General features: G+C 32.7%; 1 protein-coding gene across 1 annotated transcript in view; it reads left to right on the top strand.

The window, feature by feature from the left end:
• LOC115887290 (discoidin domain-containing receptor 2-like) overlaps positions 1–20,145 on the top strand; it is a 523,559-nt gene that overhangs the window by 443,875 nt on the left and 59,539 nt on the right. Inside the window, exons 11-13 of the mRNA XM_030906681.1 lie at positions 10,095–10,342; positions 12,970–13,168; positions 13,877–13,973. Of these exons, the coding sequence (XP_030762541.1) occupies positions 10,095–10,342; positions 12,970–13,168; positions 13,877–13,973 (544 nt within the window). The remainder of the gene's footprint in view (positions 1–10,094; positions 10,343–12,969; positions 13,169–13,876; positions 13,974–20,145) is intronic.

Genomic DNA, 20,145 nt, shown 5'->3' with positions numbered 1-20,145 from the left:
TGTATCTTCTGAGAAAGATAATAGATTAAAGGTGAAAGAATAAATAAATATCAGCAAAATGTTCATAGAGCTGGTACAAAATGTAAAAACTTGACAACGCTGTTTCTGATACGCTTCAGCCCGTCTGCCAAAAAAATGTATGGATGGAAAGGATATGGAACGGAAGGGAAACGGAACGGAGAGTGTGCATTGTCCTATTCATTTACATGATATAACATTTCATGTAAAACGCAAGGGAGCTGATATGGAAGGTATAGTAGTCCAGTCATCCTAGTCGAAATAGGGTAGGAATCTCGGAATTCGAGATAACCGGCTGTAAACTCGTATAAACCTTTATTTTAACATCCTAAAACATGTCTCAAAACCTACATATGATAGCGTGTGCGCGACTTGTAGATAACTGAGGTCATAGGTCAAAAAATCGATTTTTTGCGCATTTTTTGCAAATATCTCGTTCCCTTTCACATTTACGCTATTTGTATTCATTATAAATATTGTAGAGGTTAAAATTCTCTACAACTTTTGTTTCAAAAATTTTTTTGTACCTCAAACCGTTTTTGAGATAGAGGGCGATGAGCGCGTATAATGAAAGACTATTTTATGTACGATATCATTCAAGTTCAACCTGTAGTCTTGGTCAAAAACACGCCGTATAAAGTCCGTTAATTATTGAAAAATATATAATTATAAATAATTTACATTTTCTCATAAAAGATCATATTGAATATAATATTTTTGTTTCATAAATTAAGTATATCTTCATTTAATAACACTTACCTCTTTGTACAATTAGAAAATTATTAACAGAAATACTTTAATTGCATTTTAATTATAGTTAGATTCATACTAATTACATTTTAAGTAAATAAAAAGACAAGAAATACATTTTTAATTTATATGTATATTAAAAAATACGATTTCATACATTTCTGATGGTTGAAATTAAAAAAATTGAATAAAAATAAAAAGAACTCCCATGTTCTTATTTTTAGTTTTCTTCCTCTTCTTCATCATCGTCGTCTGGTCGTTGTGGAATTTCAAATTCTTCTTCATTTTCATCTTAAACGACATTTGTCTCCAAGTCTTCTAGGATTTCGGGGTCAAATGTACCATCTTTAATGACATCACTCTGATAGGGTGAAGCTTTGAGACAAGCTTGCCCATTACACTGGCCACAAGCTAAAGAGCACGGCAACCCTGATTTCCTGCATCCACATCGCGAACCACAACCATTCTTGCAGTTGCAGAATATTGTGTTCAGCAACTTTTCTGGAGCTGGAGGTAGAATAGTAGTGGTAGGTTCTAGGAGTTCCAGGCCCGTATTCCCAGGTATAAAAGTTTTAACGTTATGAAAGAATTCTAAAAGTTTACGAATTTTATGGAAAATGAATTTAATTATTTTCTACTAAACTGTAATTAGTATAAATCTGACTATAATTAAAATGTAATTAAAGTATTTCTGTTAATAATTTTCTAATTGTATTCAAAGAGGTAAGTGTTATTAAATGAAGATATAATTAATTTATGAAAAAAATTATTATATTCAATATGATCTTTTATGAAAAAATGTAAATTATTTATAATTATATATTTTTCAATAATTAACGGACTTTACACCAGCGTGTTTTTGAGGTGAGACTACAGGTTGAACTTGAATGATACCGTACATAATGAAAGACTGCGCGCTCACCGCCCTCTATCTCAAAAACGGTTTGAGGTACAGGTGAGTTGACACCCAGAGTAGGAGGACTTTATTTTCTTTGCCTAATTTTTTCAGCTTCCCTAGGCATTCTTAAACCAAGTTCAAATTGATAGGTACTGAGTTGATTGCTTTTAATGCTGTTTGTCTATCGGAATAGATGACTATTTCTTGTTTCCGATAGTTCCTATCTAAGATAAGTTGTACGCATCTTTCGATAGCGTAGATTTCTGCCTGAAGGATGCGGGTTAGTGCCCATTGGTTCGGAGTATTTAGTTTTTGGCCCAAATACTCCTATCCCTGTTCCTGTAGCTCTTATCATTGTTGGTTTTGTTCTGGTAAAAACCTGTTGCAAGCTCTATTTCGACGAACTATAATAAACACGCTAGTCATCGGGTTTTATTTGTCATTAAACACAATATTTGCCCGCAACAAACCGCGTATTTGCATTGTTCGAAGCCAAAAATAACATGAGCGTAACGTCCGTATTTACGAATCGCTCTCTACACACTCGACCTTTAGAAGCTTTTCAACAAACCCAACATACAGGGTGGGCCATTAGTGCAAGGAAGTTCAATTTCGCCATCGTTGTCGAAGATATGAAAAAAGTTTTATACAATATGTTGCATGGTTTATAAAGCGGCAGATCCTAAAAATAATTTGTTATCTACAGGGTCTCACAAAAAAAACATTATAACAGTTTTAAGTTTTTTTTTAAATTGCCATCTCCCATTTTTCTGTACATAACTGGGCTCATCATAAAATTCTGCACTGTTTTTATTTGAATCACTATACGATGATTGCATTAAATACAAAAATTGTTCACTATTTAAATCTGCATCTAAACGAAAAATAATATACAAGGTGTTGCATTTAAGAAATAGAGATATAGCATTTTAAATATTCCGATTTTGGTACGCCATAAAAATATCATGTATAGGATAATGTAATTTTTTCTAAGTTAGATTTCTAGTTTTTAAGCTTAGTATTAATAAAGTTATATGCACTCTCACTTTTCAGATATAGTAAACCAAAATTTCAGTAAATAACGAATAGAATGGCAACATCACATAGTGCTTCATATAAAAATAGTATACTACATGCAGAATTTTAACAAACTTATTATTGCAGCTTAAACAAACTTCAATTATAATTTTTTTGGGACACCCTGTGTTCAACAAAATATTTTAGAATATGCCCCTTTAAAAACTATGCCTCATTTATATCTTTGTCAACAGCAAAGATATTTTACTTCCTCGCACTAATGTAGAGGTGGGAATTCTATTTCCTTGGGAGGAACTAGTTCCTTAGTTCTAGTTCCTCCAGAGGAATAGTTCCTTGAGCTAGGTCTTTAGTTCACAATAGTTCCCGGCTAATATTGATATCCCCGTTGCTTGCTAATAGGTTTCGTTGTCAGTCAGAGCTATTCACAATATGATCTGTATAATTTTTATAATGTACGAAATATACCGAGACGTGTAATTGCGTAAGTTAAAAACATATAGGTAAGTTTTATTTCAGATAAAAAAGAAACTAAAATCAGAGTTTAAAAAAGTATATCACAGATCAATTGGAGCTAAAAATACGAAAATTTGCATTTTTCTTTACTTTGATTCGAATATCTACTTCGCGTTTTATAAGATATTTCTTAATTTTAGGGACCTAAAGCGAAACATTCTCATAAAATATTCAAAGACCAAACTAAAAATCAAAAACAGTATCCACGACAATTTTCTGTGGTAATTACGCCGGCTGTGGCAATAGACAAGGCCGAATCCATTGTCGTCGCCTTGTATTATATCTCGGATCTGTCAACTGAATAGATTCCCGTAAACTAGTATTTTAATTAGTTCCTCCAGTTTCTCTCAGTCCTTTCGGTCCGGGACAGGTAACATACGGCTGGCACTCTCCACTCCCGCTTAGCATCGGGCTACGATCGCGCTGGCCGATCCATCGCCATCGAATATTATTTTTATATCGGTCACAGTAGTCACAGTCTCGATCCCGGAATAGGTCCTGAGGAACTAGTTCTTTGAGAAACCGGGAACTAGTTCCTTTCATTCCGTGGTCGGAATAGTTCATCGAAACTAGTTCATTCACGAACTACACACCTCTACACTTTTGGGCCACCCTGTACTCGACCTTTTAAAACCCTTTCGACATACAGAACATATTTTACTAGTTACCGCATTTTCGTAATTGTTTTGTTTCGTCGTTTCGATCCCCCCTCCCCACCGCTTTGCCTCCGCACACGTCATTGGCGGGGTAACGAAACAATTGAATTTCTGATAGCAAATAGCCGGAGGGAATCGAGCATGCGGCAGCATAAAGGCATACATAGACTACCGTGTTTATCTTTGAAATTGAAGTTTAACGGTTGCGTGCCGAGCGCGCAAATTCTACGTTCCCGCCGTCCTAACAATTGCTTAAAATTAGAACTCGTTAGTATAAATAATTTCCTCTCTCTGGAGAGAAAGATGGGGTCACATTGTAATTATACTTTTGCGAGTGAAACTCGTTTGCAAGATCATGGTAAAACAAACAGGTAAATGAAAATCGTGAAATATATATGAACTGTTTGAATGTTTTTCATGAAAAGCTAGATATTTGTTTAGTTATATATTTATTTGAAGATTTAATATTGGCAACATATGTATAATGTATAATAAATATCTCCCAAAAAATGCCAAGTCTCGCAACGCAATTCTTCCACTTGGGTATCAGATCTCATGTAAAATCAAGTTTATTTTATTTAGTATCTCTTGAAGAACCTATATATTCAACAATTTTGTTATAAATTGTTGATATCAATATTAGATATCGTTATTTCTGTAATAATCATAATAACTTAACGTCAAATAACATGGTATGATATTCTACTAATTAAAAAAAACTTAAATGTTATAAAAGACTTAAATCTTTTCTAAAAAGACTTAAATATTTTAAGAGATTTAAATCTTTTAAAAGACTTAAATCTTTTTTTAATGGCTTAAATCTTTTTCTGTTTCGGAGTAAAGACTTAAATCACAAGTCATTTTTAAAATGACTTAAATTTTAAGTCTGAAGTCAGCTTTCGAAATATGACTTAAAATCAAATGATTTAAGTGACTTACGAGACTTAAATTTATGTCATTACGGATGCTTACGGATGTCCTGTAGCTACAGAACGGATAGACGTACTGTAGCTATAGTATGTCCTCTTTATTAGTAAAATTAATATTCTTGCTTTATCCACAACGAAGTTACGGGGGGGGGGGGGTTAAAAGTGCCGTAAGTTACTTCGAGAAAAGGATGGTACGGAAGTGCTCGACTTGGTGGGGGCACTGCCATACCCCCATATTTACATACTTTTCCACATAGGGAAATACTTTTAATAGATTTACTAGCTTGACGCTAGAGCTGTTTTTTTGTATTACAGAATTATTTTAGTATTTATAGTCAGTCTAACGACACTGATAGAATCCTTGACACTGATCATTTTAATTTCAAAGTAGTTTATTGTATTGTACAAAGAAATAAGTTGGTAAAATAATTGGAACCCAAAGCAGGAAACTATTATTCAATTTTTAGTGACAAATGATTGCTTCAAAATATTATGAAAAAAACTCCAAAAAGCTGAAAAAATATAATCGAGTTAATATAAAACAATCAAAAAACACCACACATACAAAAATATATTAAAAAAAACTATTATTTATTTTCAAACTTCAAGAAACTTTCATATATTTCAACAATATAATAATAAAAATTATTTTAATTAGTAAAATAAATAAAAAAAACAAATAAAATATAATATTCTATTAATAATAAATTCAATAAACACTTATTTACCGAATTTTATATCTACTTAGTTAATTAACTTTAATCTTAATTTTTTTGAACCGGTACCTTTTGATCTTATCTCTCTAAATTAAATTTCTATATTAGCAGTTAAGTGGCATATAATTTTATTATATACCTCTACTGCAAGAAATTTGTTTTCTATTTGTATAATTTGGCTTGCCTGAAAAAAAGCCTTTTACCATCCTTTTACCATCGATAGTTGCGCCTCGGTGGTACGAAAGTACTACCATTGCACGCAGGCCGCTATCACCCGTTCGGGATTTAATATCTAACCGATACTTTCCGACAAGTCGGAATTAACTATCTCTGCGCTGTGGTTGTCATTTTGTGGATCTCCCAAGCTCACCTGATGATGGAGTAGGGCTCCGAAAACGGTAGTGAGAGCAGGTTGATCCGCATTATGACAAACACAGCGTAGAATTAAATTTCTATATTAGCAGTTAAGTGGCAAGAATCCTTATATAATTTTATTATATACCTCTACTCAAGAAATTTGTTTTCTATTTTTATAATTTGGCTTGCCTGAAAAAAAGCCTTTTACCATCCTTTTACTATCGATAGTTGCGCCTCGGTGGTACGAAAGTACTACCATTGCACGCAGGCCGCTATCTCCCGTTCGGGACTTAATATCTAACCGATACTTTCCGACAAGTCGGGATTAACTATCTCTGCGCTGTGGTTGTCATTTTGTGGATCTCCCAAGCTCACCTGATGATGGAGTAGGGCTCCGAAACCGGTAGTGAGAGAAGGTTGATCCGCATTATGACAAACACAGCGTAGAATTAAATTTCTATATTAGCAGTTAAGTGGCAAGAATCCTTATATAATTTTATTATTAACTATAAATTGAGCTCTGTGTCTACACTTCATTTTCCCTCAAGCTTTCCCCCACTTAACTTTAAAAAACTCAAAACACACGTAATAACACGAACCAAAATGCGAAAAAATTGGCAAATGTTTATCAATTTATAGAACTGAAGTTATTTAACATAATTTTACACAAATTATAGCCTATAAGTTGGCAAGAGTTTGACAAGTCCTAAAAGTTTTAAGTCTTAGTATAAACAGAGGTATAAATAATATTTGGCTCAAAAAGCTCCACTAGCCGTAAAAGGAAAGCAAAAATTGCAGCTCAAAAAATTCCAAACTAATGGAAAAAGCACCGGCAATGAGAAAGTTGCGTTCACCAACGACTTTAATCAAATATCAGCCACTATTCACTTAACGAACTTTTCTTTCCCGATCATTAAGTAACAATCTCACCTTTTATCGGAGTCGAAGAAAACGTGACTCTCTTTTTACATTCCTTTTTGATTTTCTTCAACTTTTCGTTTAAAGAAAATGTGTTCTCCTCTTTTATTGATCCGGAAAATGAACTTGATGAAATCTAATATTCTAATTTTTTATTCAATATGTTACAGATTTAATGGGTTATGTGTAAAAAAGATCAAAAACAGAGAATATAAAAAATATAATGTCTCGCAACCCAAATCTTCCACCACAAAAAGTTGTGAGGTTTCATATAAAACCCAGCCAATAAATTGTTAGTATTAATATTAGACATCTCTTTAATTTTGTTATAATAATAACTTGACAATTGAACGGTATGATATTCTACTAATAAAAATATCGTATGGTCGAAAAAACGGCGTCTAGTTGGCTCGGAAATAACGATCAGTGACAGTTTTCATTTTTTCGATCATATGGTACTTTACTATTAAGAGAATTGCTTAGATTTACTTAGTAATCGAAATGGTAGATTATTCTTTTATAATTATACTTTTAGTTTTTTTAGTTTTGGTGTTTGTGTACAGTTATTTTTAGCTCTGTAATTGTTTATTTATTTATCCTTTTTTGATAATTATATAATATAAAAGAGTAATCTACCATTTTGATAACTAAGTAAGTACTCATCTGTGTCTAGCATCTTTAGTTTCATAAAAAAGTAGCATAGTGATGTGAAAGCCGCATCTTTGTGAACGAGAAACTCTGCAAAATACACAGAAATGGGATACCCTGTACACTCTCGCATTTTTAATAAACAAATATCGTCTGCTGCAAACTGTCACACAGCCAACTTAATGAGATATAGTACAATTTTCATTCATTAACATAAGGTACCTAAATTGCGTACATTATCCCTACCTTGCACCTGAGGCCCTTTATTTAAAATTCATTCCTGACAAAATAAATATTTAACATTTTATATAACAACTTCTTGTTAGGAAGCACTTCAGAAAAATTATCGCGGATGTTATATTGTATTTTAAAAAATTAAACTATTTATATTTTGTAAAACAGATTAATATACCAGAAACATATAAATTAAAAAAGACTAATTATAAAGAGTACCTGAACACTATACTGGGCGAGTCTTAAATAAGTGCAGATATGTTCAGGGCTGGTAGATCTCAATAAAAGAAACATATTTTCTCTTTATCGTTTTTCAATTAAGTCCAAAATAACCGGGTTATTCAAGTTTGAAATTTTAAAAAAATATTGATTTATTTAAAAAAAAATGAGAGCCACCGGATTTTTTCTGTATTTGCATCCCTTTCAATGCCGTAACTATAGTAATATCAGAGATTAACAAATTATACCAGGGGGCCTGATTCTGTAAACATATTTCCTGTCTAGTGACTCATCAATCATATACAAATAGCATAGGCTAGACAGGAAATTTCTTGCTACGGAGCTTACAAAATCCTACTGCAGGGTTTCCCATTTGCGGTGAAAACGCAGTTCTAAAGAGTTTTCTAAAATATACAGGAAAATTTAAAAGAGAATGCCCGATTTTTAATATTTTTTGCAAAAAAACACTTCTTCTCTTTACCGCTTTCAAATAAGTCCAAAATAATCGAGTTATTCAAGTTTAAAAATTTAATAAAATGTATTTATTTTTAAACAATTTTCAGAGACACCCTGATTGTTATTTATATATTATTTATATACCTTAAAAGGTTGTTACTAAAGTGCTAAGTGTAGACTAAAGCCGTAACCATGGTAATATTAGAGATTAAGAGAAACTATACCTTGGAAAAATTTGCGGTGAACAGGCTCTTATAAAATATACAGGAAACTTAAAAAAATGCACGATTTTCAACATCTTTTTTTGCGAAAATAGACTTTTTTGCGAACATAGACGTGTTTCTGGGGTCGAAATATACTACCCCTAAAAATACTTGCACTTTTTTATGACTGTATTTTGTAGACCCTTTATATTTACTGAATAATTATAAAATAAAAATAAAATTTGGTTATTTTATACTGTTTATTTCCAATAATTTTTTGTGTTATTTGTGCATAATTCTCTAAGTTATGATTCACATTATATTATATTAGTGTGAAATACTCTCTATACACTATTTCAGTAAACTAGATAACTTAATTTTGTAAAAGAAGGTATCAATGGATGTCCGTTCTTGCTAAGAACTTATTGATTTCTTATATTGTTATATTTTTATTGAGCTTAATAGCATATTGCAATATTGTTATAGCTGTTTTATATAATATTATGTTAAAATTTTAAAGAACATGATAGAATTCATAAAAGTGTCACAAATTTGAAGTGTAAAAGCCAAAAATAATAATTATGACATTTAATTTTACGCATATTAATACACAACAGAAAGATGTGGGTGCTTGGTACCTATTTCATATCATTTGTAAAAATTAGAAGCAAAAAGAAATATTAGGAGACGTATGATTTATTAATGTACTTACTCTCTTTAATGCATAAACATTAGTTTTATGTTTCTATTTCAAAGAGAATCCTTCCAGTGCTGGAAATATTTTGTATTGTATTATATTTAAAAACTTGTTTTACTTTCATATTAATATTTTATTAAAATTTTGTTATGTTACAAATTCATATGTTTGAAATTTTTAAACTGAAATGTAAAAAACAAAATTATATTAGTTTATTCTTGAACGACCTTATTATGTTAGTTTTATTTTGGTACTTATCAAAACCCATAATCGATGTAAATATAAAATATAAATAAAATTTAAATTTTATAATTATTTATAAAAATTTAAATAGTTATATTTTATTTAAAAGGTTATCTTTTTTTCCAATTCCTTCCAGGAAATTTAAAAAAAATGCAATTTGAAATGTTATTTGTGCATAATTTTTTAAGTTATGAGACACTTTATATTATATTAGTGTGAAATACTCTCTATACATTATTTAAGTAAACTAGATAACTTAATTTTGTAAAAGAAGGTATCAATGAATGTCCTTTCTTGCCTCTCTGTCTCCTTTATTCTTTAAGAAATAATTTTGACATTCTGAATGCTTAAATTGAAATTAGAGGAACAAACTTCTAGGCTAATTGAAACCACTAATTTATTCTACTAATTTTGAGGTTCCGAATGAAGCTTTATTTCCATAAATTTATAATCTGATATAATTAATTTAAATAAAACTAAATTATTGTTAATTATATAAATTACTGTTTTCATATTTTATTAAAATCAATTCTAATATACTTAAATTTATTCTAAATTATCAAACATTCAGAAACTTATTTTATTTTAATTATTTTTTCAGTTCTCATTTCCAACAACCTGACCGTTGGCGATTTAGAAAAATACTATCTCCTTCCAGAAAGTCCGATATCGACAACTTCTCCAAACACAAGCGGCGAAACAACGCACGCTAGGAAAGAGGTGACTCCAGCAACAAGTCCTACGAACATCGGCCAAGCGTACATTGGCTTGATTACTGGTGTAATGGCTATGGTTATATTACTGGTCGTGTGCACAGTATTCCTAATGGTTCGAAGGGGAAAGAAGAAGGTAATGTTTGTCATAAAAATTTAACTAGAGGCTCCTAATATTCCGTGGATATGTAGATGTAGATTATATAGGAAGGGGGAAGTTTATCACCGCGACTTTATTGAAATCTATTGAACACCTTCATTGAGTTATAACTCTTCATACAGTCTTCGAGCTTCTACGAAAGCCAGTATCTGAGACAAGCTATCTGCTTTTACAGAGAGTAGTTCTCCATCTCTCATATCAGCCCTACCAAAGTTTATGGTTCAAATGGTTGTTAGAACGTCTCGACGCACTCAGTAATGAGGTGTTCTGGTTTTTCCCATTTTCCCTACATAATCTGCATAAGCCGTTGTTTCGGTTCAATCTACTGAAGTGTTCACTAAGGAGATAGTGTTCTGTTAAAAACCTCGTGGACAATTTGAAGATTGTTCTTACTTAAATCAAGAGAAATCTTTGATTTTTTTCGATCGTTAGTCCTGAGAAACTTCTTCGAGTGTCTTAGACCGTTGCAGGATTCCCATTTCAGGTTACGGATGGAGTCTTCCAGCATCTTGAGTTCCGCTTTAAGTTGGTTTCCACTTGGGAAGCAGAACGGTTCTGAATTAAGCATATTCATAAATTATATTATATTATATATCCGGTATTATAGCGTTCTACGCCTTCCGGTTCCCAGGTTACGGATGGAGTCTTCCAGCATCTTGAGTTCCGCTTTAAGTTGGTTTCCACTTGGGAAGCAGAACGGTTCTGAATTAAGCATATTCATAAATTATATTATATTATATATCCGGTATTATAGCGTTCTACGCCTTCCGGTTCCCAGTCTCCATTGCCTTCGATCTTCCCAATCTCCTGGAAGTAAATTTCTTTCGGACATGGCTCGGTTAATGCCCTCAATCCAGGTAGCTTTAGGTCTTCCTTTCTTTCTTCTTTCCGCCGGTGTCCATTTTAGGATTTGTTTTGGCAGACGTTCGTCAGCCATTCTCTCTCCATGTCCATACCATATTAGTTGGCGTTGTTCGATTTCATCGAGGATAGTTTTCTTTACGCCCATAATTTCTCTAATTCTCTCGTTGGCAATTCGTTCTATTCTTGACTTTCCGGCAGATCTTCGCCAAAAATCCATTTTAAGAGCCAGAAGTTTACGCTCTAAAGTTTTATTTATTTGCCAGGTTTCACATCCATATAATACAACACTTTTAAATATTGCATTGTATAAAACGTGCTTTCTTTCGATAGAGATATTTGTTGACCATAATAGTGAGTTTAGGCATCCTAGAACTCTTTTCCCTATTATTCGCTCCAATATTTCTTCTTCAATTCGTCCACTTTGGCTAATCTTTGTTCCGAGGTAGGTATAATCTGAACAATATTGTACTATGCAGCTGTCGTCCACTTCCAAATCTGTTCCCTCTCCACCGATACACATATATTTAGTTTTACTGCAGTTAACAGTTAATCCCCACTCTGCGTATTCTTTAAAAAGTTTCCTCGCCATGAATTCAAGGTCTTCCCTATCTTGGGCCACTGCAACTTGGTCATCTGCAAAATGAAGAGTATATAAGTAGGTGTCATTTTTTACTCCTATTCCCATTCCAGTGCAGGATCTTCTCCATTTCTTTAAGGCTTCATTGAGGTAGATTTTGAAGAGATTTGGCGATAGACAACATTCCTGAGGAAGGCCTTTGGTCACATAAAAGGTTTCTGATATGTTACTGCCGATCTTTATTCTGGAAAATGCTTGGTGGTATAGCTGCTTGATGGCTTTGATCGCTGTATTGTTAATTGGAGAGTTCTCCAGCACTTGCCACAGTTTTTGGATTGGCACTGTATCATATGCTTTTGAAAGGTCAACAAAAAGCAGATGAGCCTCTCTATTCCTTGCTACCTTCTTTTCATTAAGTTGGGTTAGACTAAATATATGATCTATACACGATCGACCAGCTTAAAACCCTGCTTGCTCTTCAATTTCTTGTGGACCATATTCTGTTTCTACGATGTTTCTAAGCAGTTTTCCGTATACTCTGCTCATTGTGCTGGTTACGGATATACATCTATAGTTTGAGCATTCGTCACGTCTTCCTTTTTTGTTAATTGGTGTTATCCAGCCTTCTTTCCATATAGTTGGTACAGGATCCCCATTATTTAGGAGTCTGTTAAATAGTTTTCGAAGAAAGAAATTTAGTTTTTCAGTACCGTTCTTTAACAGTTCCGCAGGTATTCCTTCCGGTCCAGCTGCTCTCCTATTTTTTATTGAACCAACAGCTTTCCATATCATCTCACTTGTAACGTCGATATAGTGGCCTTGTACGTTGTATCGCCTTGGTGAGCTGACGAGGTACTCTTGTCGATCTTCGGTAAGCTGCGTTTTGTAATGAGATCTCCACTTTTCGATTGGGATTGGTTGTAAGTTGCTCTTGTTTGTGGTGTCTGATCTTAGTGATTTTATTAATTTCCATGCTTCTGATGATCTAGATCTGATATTCATAAATTCAAATAGAAATATTTTAATAAACTTTGACGACTATTTTTTTATAAAATGGTCGTTCAAGTATTTACTACATTTTTGTCTCTTGTAAAATATCGCATGGTTGCTCAGAAAACCATAATTACTCTAATATAATATCTCTTGTTTTATAAATTTACAGGTGGCACTTCTGCACAAACATACAGCCTTAGTATCTAGTAGTACGAAACCAACGACCATTAACATGGAAGATCTGAAACATATGTCGACTCCAGTCATTAACAACGGACTGTCAAGATCAAGAATTTCGGTAAAAAGTAAAAATGGTACAATTGGGCCGGATAACACAGTCAAAAAACAGAAAAAGTGTAATTTATATGGTAAGTCTTTTTCAATAATCTCATATAAAATTACACAGATTTAGGCAATGATATAGGATGATGATTTACTTGCCTTCGTAATCTTTTTTCTTAGGCTTGATTTTTAATGATTTAATAAATAGTAATTGTATTACTTTTAATCATATATCTATATCTATATAAGATAAGGATAAAAGGCAAGTCATAAAGCTTAAAAAATTGAATATAAGTTTGCGTTTTTATTTATATGCATCTTCTTTATATAAACCGATGATATACAGGGTGTCCCAGGTTGAGCTTGCATTAGAATCATCAAACACTCTATACCTAACATTAACCGTTTTTGAGAAAAAAAAATATTTAAAATTTTTGGAGGAAAAAAACTGCTTGTCAAAAAAAATTTATTGCCTAACCGTCAAATTTAGTGATTACTACAGCTACTGTGACATAAAAAAGAAGGCATGTAGCTATCTATTTCAAAAATTAAATTGTTCGAATGTCATATTATTGGCCGTAGCTGTCAATCAATTGAGCGATTAAAAAATTGTCAGAAAACCACTTTTTTATTTCACTTATGAAAAGGTTTTTTAAATCGTTACTCTTTGACTATACATGTTCCTATATAAAGATGCTTTATTTATCGATATGTAATAATGTTGGGCATATCTGTTTATTAGAATCGTAAAGTGATTTTTGTTGATTAGTTATATATTTTTTTATGGCTTACAGGACACGTTAACGGAGAAGAATCTGACAGTGAAAATTCATCAGTATATCATGAGCCTTATAAACTACTGCCCAACGGTAAACAAGAATATGGATGCCTGCTAAAGAAAGATCCGATATCATCTAGTAAAAGTGGTGAATACACTGGTAAATACACTCTATTTAAATAGTATTTTTTGTATAAGTATCTCTGTACATTTATGTTTTAATTTGTGTATATTTTTTGTATAAACTTATATTTTAGTATTATTTATTATTTTGTTAAGTTGTTATTTTATAATAATTTAATTTAGTTCAAATGTAGTGTTTTAATAATATGTTATTTTTATTATGCATGTATATTTTATAACAATTAAAACATTTAATTATAGCGACTATTATTTCAGAGTCAATAGTAATTTGTGTACCTTCCCAAATTTTGCAAAATTACTAATCAATGAGAGACAAACACAAAATTAATTAAGTGCATAATTAGAATCGATTTGAATATATTTATTTAAAAATTGCGATATTCTACCACTGACAAAATAAAATAATGATAGTAAATTCTCATTGTTTATTATTCAGTATCATGTGAATAATTGCAAAAAAATATTATGTTAAACAAAATCAATATTTTGTTTATATGATGAAAATCCGGCACGGCAAAATACTATGGAAAAATCCGGTTCTTTCAACGGGGAGAAAATCATTAGGTATTAGGGGGCTTTGATAAAAAATTACAATGGTAAATGGTTAATTACTATAAAATATGTTTCTTATTCAAAAGCGAATAATCCAAAAACAATAAAGCTATTGAGATGAACTAAAAAACAAACTAAACTCGTTAAAAGTTGGACGTACATGATAAAATTAATTTTAAATTACTTGCTTTGTTAACAAATTCTACAACGTGTTTCAAATTTTCACCAAAATATCAGCATTTTAATTTTCCTCGTATAAAAAACATTTTCATTTTTAATTAAGAAAGAGAAAAAAATTATCCAAATCGGTCTGCTAAAACACAGTAATATATAAAACTTTAAAATACATTAAAATTTGCGACATTTTGCGAAAAACTCCTTAAGTACCGTTTTCACAAAATAAACTAAAGTCATAATTGTGCTTGCTTCATCCACGTTACCGTAGATTTAATAGAAGATTATTTTCTTTTATCTATGCCGTAGATGGAGCTAAGAAGGCTTAGGTAGGGTATATATAATAAATCATAATAAATAAACAAAAATACGAGTAGCGGAAAAAGGGGCCAAAAAAACCCTACATATATGCTTATTCTCCGCATTAAGTTTATCAGATTGTCCAATAGCCGCTGGTTTTAATTTTGGCGGTACGATCTGTGATTGTCACAGCTATCGCTAGATGGCGTAGAGCGTCTAGCACTCTCGCCATAGTAGTACTTATTGTACTCAAATGCTATTCTCTGCTTTTCGTTGGTCAGATCGAGGGTTACAGCCAGGGGGGTGACAGTAAACCGGAAAATTGGAAACAGTTGTGGCGCGGTTCTACCCAGGCAGAAAGCATGGCCTTCTAGACTGTCCTAGACAAAAATCTGAATATTTCTATATGATTTCTGTCAATTTCTGCGACGGAACATTTTTATGCACGTCGGCGTCCTGTTCTTTTGTCTTTTGTCTGTGTAGTCAGCGTCAGCTCCCGAGGCCTCTGCAAGGTCGGGCGCCATTTTAATTTTTGCCGTTTAGATTTGACTGGAAGTTTGTTTCTGATATTTCGGCTGAAATTTATAAGTAAAAAGATGTTTTTTGATATAAAGTTCCTTGTTAACACTTTAATAAAGTATATATGATTAATTACATGAAGAAAATGATGAAATCGACGTTTCTGCGTGTAGTAGGTATGGGCCATATTATATGTAAAAATAGGTAATATATTAACTGTTTTTATATTTTTTTAGCTTTAAACCCAAGGATCTTGGGATATTCTTTGCCAAGGATTTTTCCGTATCTCTACTTTAAAGACTGATCGGTGATTTTGAGCAACTGAAAGCAAGTTATACAAGGTAAATTATGATTATTGAAGTATTATTAGCCTACATTAATTTTCTACAAGATGAACAGATATGCGTAATTACATATTACATAGGTACCTATTATGTATTTTCATAGCAATAATGCTATAAATCTATGTATGTAGATTATTTTTAAAATACAAATGAGGTATTAGATGTATATGTATTATATTTTTTATTCATTTTATTTACATTCAAGTCCTGTTTGATTTAATTCACAAAAGTCTTATGTACCTATATTTATATTTTTTACATATTTTTTTTGATTCCAGGTTTTGTGTGGGTTCCGGTTGCCTTTTTCCTGCTTCCAGTTATTTAGTTTTATGTCCGTGAAGCTGTGAAAACATTTATTTATCTTCAAGTTTCTGTAAGTCAATGCACTGTTACTTTACTAATTCGCTTTAACACAGCATCTCTGATATTATTTAAATATTTGATATTGATACAGTAGTTTATTGGATTATAGCTCTTTAATTGTGTTGATTTGCATATTTACATTGTTCTAAATTCCAAATAAATATTTTTGAGTAATTTTGTTGTATTATTTACTACTAGAAAGAGTAAAAAGTATATTAACCCTCATTTAAACCTCCTGAACAGCCCGCCATTAAAAACCGGAAACGGAAATAAATTTCATAAAATTGAAATTGTCATGTCTATGTCATGTCAAATGTCCCAGCCGCCATATCTGAAAATTAGTTACCCAGGCAGCCACGCTGTTTCCATAATTTAACATTGACTTGACACTTCTTCTTGTATTTATTATTTTATGGTTACAGCAAAGTCGGCCTGACGATGGAGAAAAATCTCCGAAACCGTCGACGACCGGTTTCGGAGATTTGCTGTTCCCTTCGGTCTGATGAACTTAATGCAGAGAATAAGCATATATGTAGGGTTTTTTGGCCCCTTTTTCCGCTACTCGTATTTTTGTTTATTTAAAGTCATAATTATTCAAGAAAATGATGCAAGGGTCGAGATAACTTAGAACTTCTAAAACAATTACCACACTAGAAAAAGGATTTCCTTAATTTGTACAAAAAATCTTTGTTTTATTATTCAATAAAAGTTTTAGGTAGAAGCAATTTTCACAATTTAAAGCAATTCTTTAAGATTTTATTCAATTAGTTTCAATCCTTTAGAAACCAAAACTATAAACTGAATACATTTATTACTATTTTAAGCAAGAAATCACTTATTTTTTAGTATACTTTAAATATGGCTCAAAAACGAGGAGAACATACAAAAGAACCTGTTTCCCCTTTCTAAATTAAACGTTCTGCCGAGAAAAGTATTCTCTCTTTTACCGTTCTCTCCAGTTCTACCTTTTGCCTGTCACACATAAATAATAAAGCTTCTTGCAAACAAAATAATAGAAAAGTTTTCTTGCAAAACAGCCCATTTAAATCCCCAAACGGGAAAAATGTCATGTTGTCCGTCAAAGCTCCTAAAGTGGAAAATAAGTTTTTGCATGCCGTACGAAAGAATAAAGAGCCGTTTTTCCTCTCGAATATATATTTTCGAGGGGGATTATATTCGAACGCTTCGGATCGTTTATTAAAGATAAAACATCACGAAAAGACTTACTTTGAGACGGGCCCTTTTTCAAAAATTCTCTTTGCGATAGATGTCTTTGAGAATATGTGTAAGATATTTCTGAATTTTTTGGCTCGCTGTTTTCCTGTCCTATTTTATGCGTTGTTTGTAGATTGTAAATTCTATTAAAAGAGAAAAGTTAATCACCGCGATTTTGTAGATCTAGTGTGTCCCCCTTTCTTGAGTTATAACTCAAACAATAGGGACATCATACAGTCTCACAGCTTTGATAAGAACCAGTGTCTGAGTTGGTTTTACAGAAGTTAGTTCTCCATTTTCGATATCAGTCCCATATCAATCGTACCAATTTTATGGCACGAATGGTTGTCGTCTCGGCGCACTCAGTGATGAGGTGTTTTGGTGTTTCCCCATTTTCCCCACAGAATCTGCATTCGCCGTTATTTCTTAGCGTCAATCTATTGAGGTGTTCATTGAGGAGACAGTGTCCTGTTAAAAACCCGTTATATTCCGATGTTATTACTTAATACGATATTTCGATGTTCTTACTTAAATCAAGGAAAATATTTGATTTTTCTCGGTCGTAAGTTCTGAGAAGTTTCTTCGAGTGTCTTAAACCGTTGGAGGATTCCCATTCCAGATTACGGATGGTGTTTTCCAGGTTCTTGAGGTCTGCTTTAAGTTGGTTTCCACTTGAGAAGCAAAACGGTTCTTGTCCTGTTAGTGGAGTGTTCGCTCCTTTTCTAGCTAGATCGTTTCTTTTTTCATTACCTTCTAACACTTTCTGATCTGGCACCCAGAGCAGTAGGACTTTATTTTCTTTGCTTAATTTGTTCAGCTTCTCTAGGCAGCCTTTAACCAACTTCGAATTGATGGTTCCTGAGTTGATCGCTTTTAATACTGCTTGACTATCGAATAAGATGGTTAATTCTTGTTTCATATAGTTCCTATCTAAGGTAAGTTGTATGCATCTTTCGATAGCGTAGATTTCTGCCATAAGAATGCTGGGGTAAGTGTCCGTTGGTTCGGAATATTTAGTTTTTGGCCCAAATACTCCTATCCCTGTTCCTGCTTTAATTTTGGAAGTATCATTATACCAAGTTATGGTATGATTTTTTACCCTCTGAGCAAACTCTTCCAATCCATTTTCAATCCAGCTCAATACTACTGTGATGTGTTTCCCGATATGGCATCCACTGGGAGTTGGAGGAGTGGAATTTTCCTTTTGAAGGTATTCTGAGCTGAGTTCACAATTCTCCCAGTACTGCTTCCATCAATGATCATTCTAATAATTGTTGCATTGGCATATCTACCGATGACAATGTGCAGTGGTGTTAGGTCAAAAAATGGCCTCCATTGCTGCTGTTGGGCATGTTCACATGGCTCCTGAGATGCATTTTGCACAGGATTTCTCTGGCTGTACGTTTCTCTAGTTCTGTGTACCAAGAAACTGCCCCATAAGTAATAATGGGTCTCACTAGCATGCTTTTGGATACTTCTAAGATGCATTATAAGGAACCTGTAAGTAGCACAACGCTTAGTGGATCAAAATATGCTGGGAATAGGCAAGAAAGACCGTAAAAGAATACGTGGATACGACAATAGAACCAGGTAATAGATGTCATCCACAGAATCAAATCCCTCAACAGGTAATGGGCAGAACATCTGGCAAAAAGGACGGACAACAGATAAATCACAAAAATTACAGCATAGTACAGACAAGGAATTAAGAGACCTAGAAGATGAGCACACCTGAGATGGTACCCTTATTAGAAAATTAGCAGGGATAATTTGGGCCCGCATAGCTAATAATAGGCAACAAATATGTGACGGAGGCTACACCACAATAGGAAATGGTTGAATAAGCTGAAAATTATGATAATGACTAGTTCAAAAATATTAATCACGTTAAAATGAAATTATCAGCCCGACCTTCTTGTACAACAGAGCTAACAGATATCGTCATATATCGTCGAGGGTCTTCAAATGTACTAGAAACCAATTAATTCAAACATTTGTATGCAAATTCTGGTGAGATTACAACTCTCATCCCTTGCGGAAATATGAAGTGTGCTTTATAGGACCCTTAAACTTAAATTAAGCTAAAAGGCACAGGAATACATGTAAGCGTTTACCTAATCTAATAAATTAATTCTAGTTTATACATTTAGATTAATTACTTTTAGATGAAAGGTAGAAACAAGAAAAAAGGTATCATTTAAGTTAATTAAATTAGTTATCTGATGAAAATGTATTTTGAATGAACTGTTACAACTAACTAATTAACTAAGTTATAACCAACTAACTAAGTTACAAAATAATAAAGTAAATCATTTCAGTAATATTTCGATTTAGTTTTGAATATTTTGCTGTTTTTCAAATCCTAACTTTCTCAAAGAAGCATGAAACTGTGTCAATAGATAGTAAAATGGATGCAGTTTATTACATAAACTTCACTGTACTCAAAATCCGCAAGTAATCAGTAGTTCTGGCAAACTATCTCCGGTAGCCACTCACTCTGTCGACTAAAAGCAGAACTACGGTACAGTATTCTTTATCCACTGCTCTGTAAATGACTATCAGCGCGCAGCGGCGCAGAGCTAAACTAAATCTCTGAATTCTCGGACAGGCTGACGGTAACGCCGGGTACATCTGGGACAGGTTGTGTGCCACGAAATCGCCCATAAGGTTGCGC

The sequence above is a fragment of the Sitophilus oryzae genome, unplaced genomic scaffold (genome assembly GCF_002938485.1).
Source record: "Sitophilus oryzae breed Bouriz unplaced genomic scaffold, Soryzae_2.0 scaffold_562_pilon_pilon, whole genome shotgun sequence".
In the NCBI taxonomy this organism is placed as follows: domain Eukaryota; kingdom Metazoa; phylum Arthropoda; class Insecta; order Coleoptera; family Curculionidae; genus Sitophilus; species Sitophilus oryzae.
The sequence above is the reverse complement of the archived record's forward strand: the minus strand, read 5'-3'. Positions and strand labels throughout refer to the sequence as shown.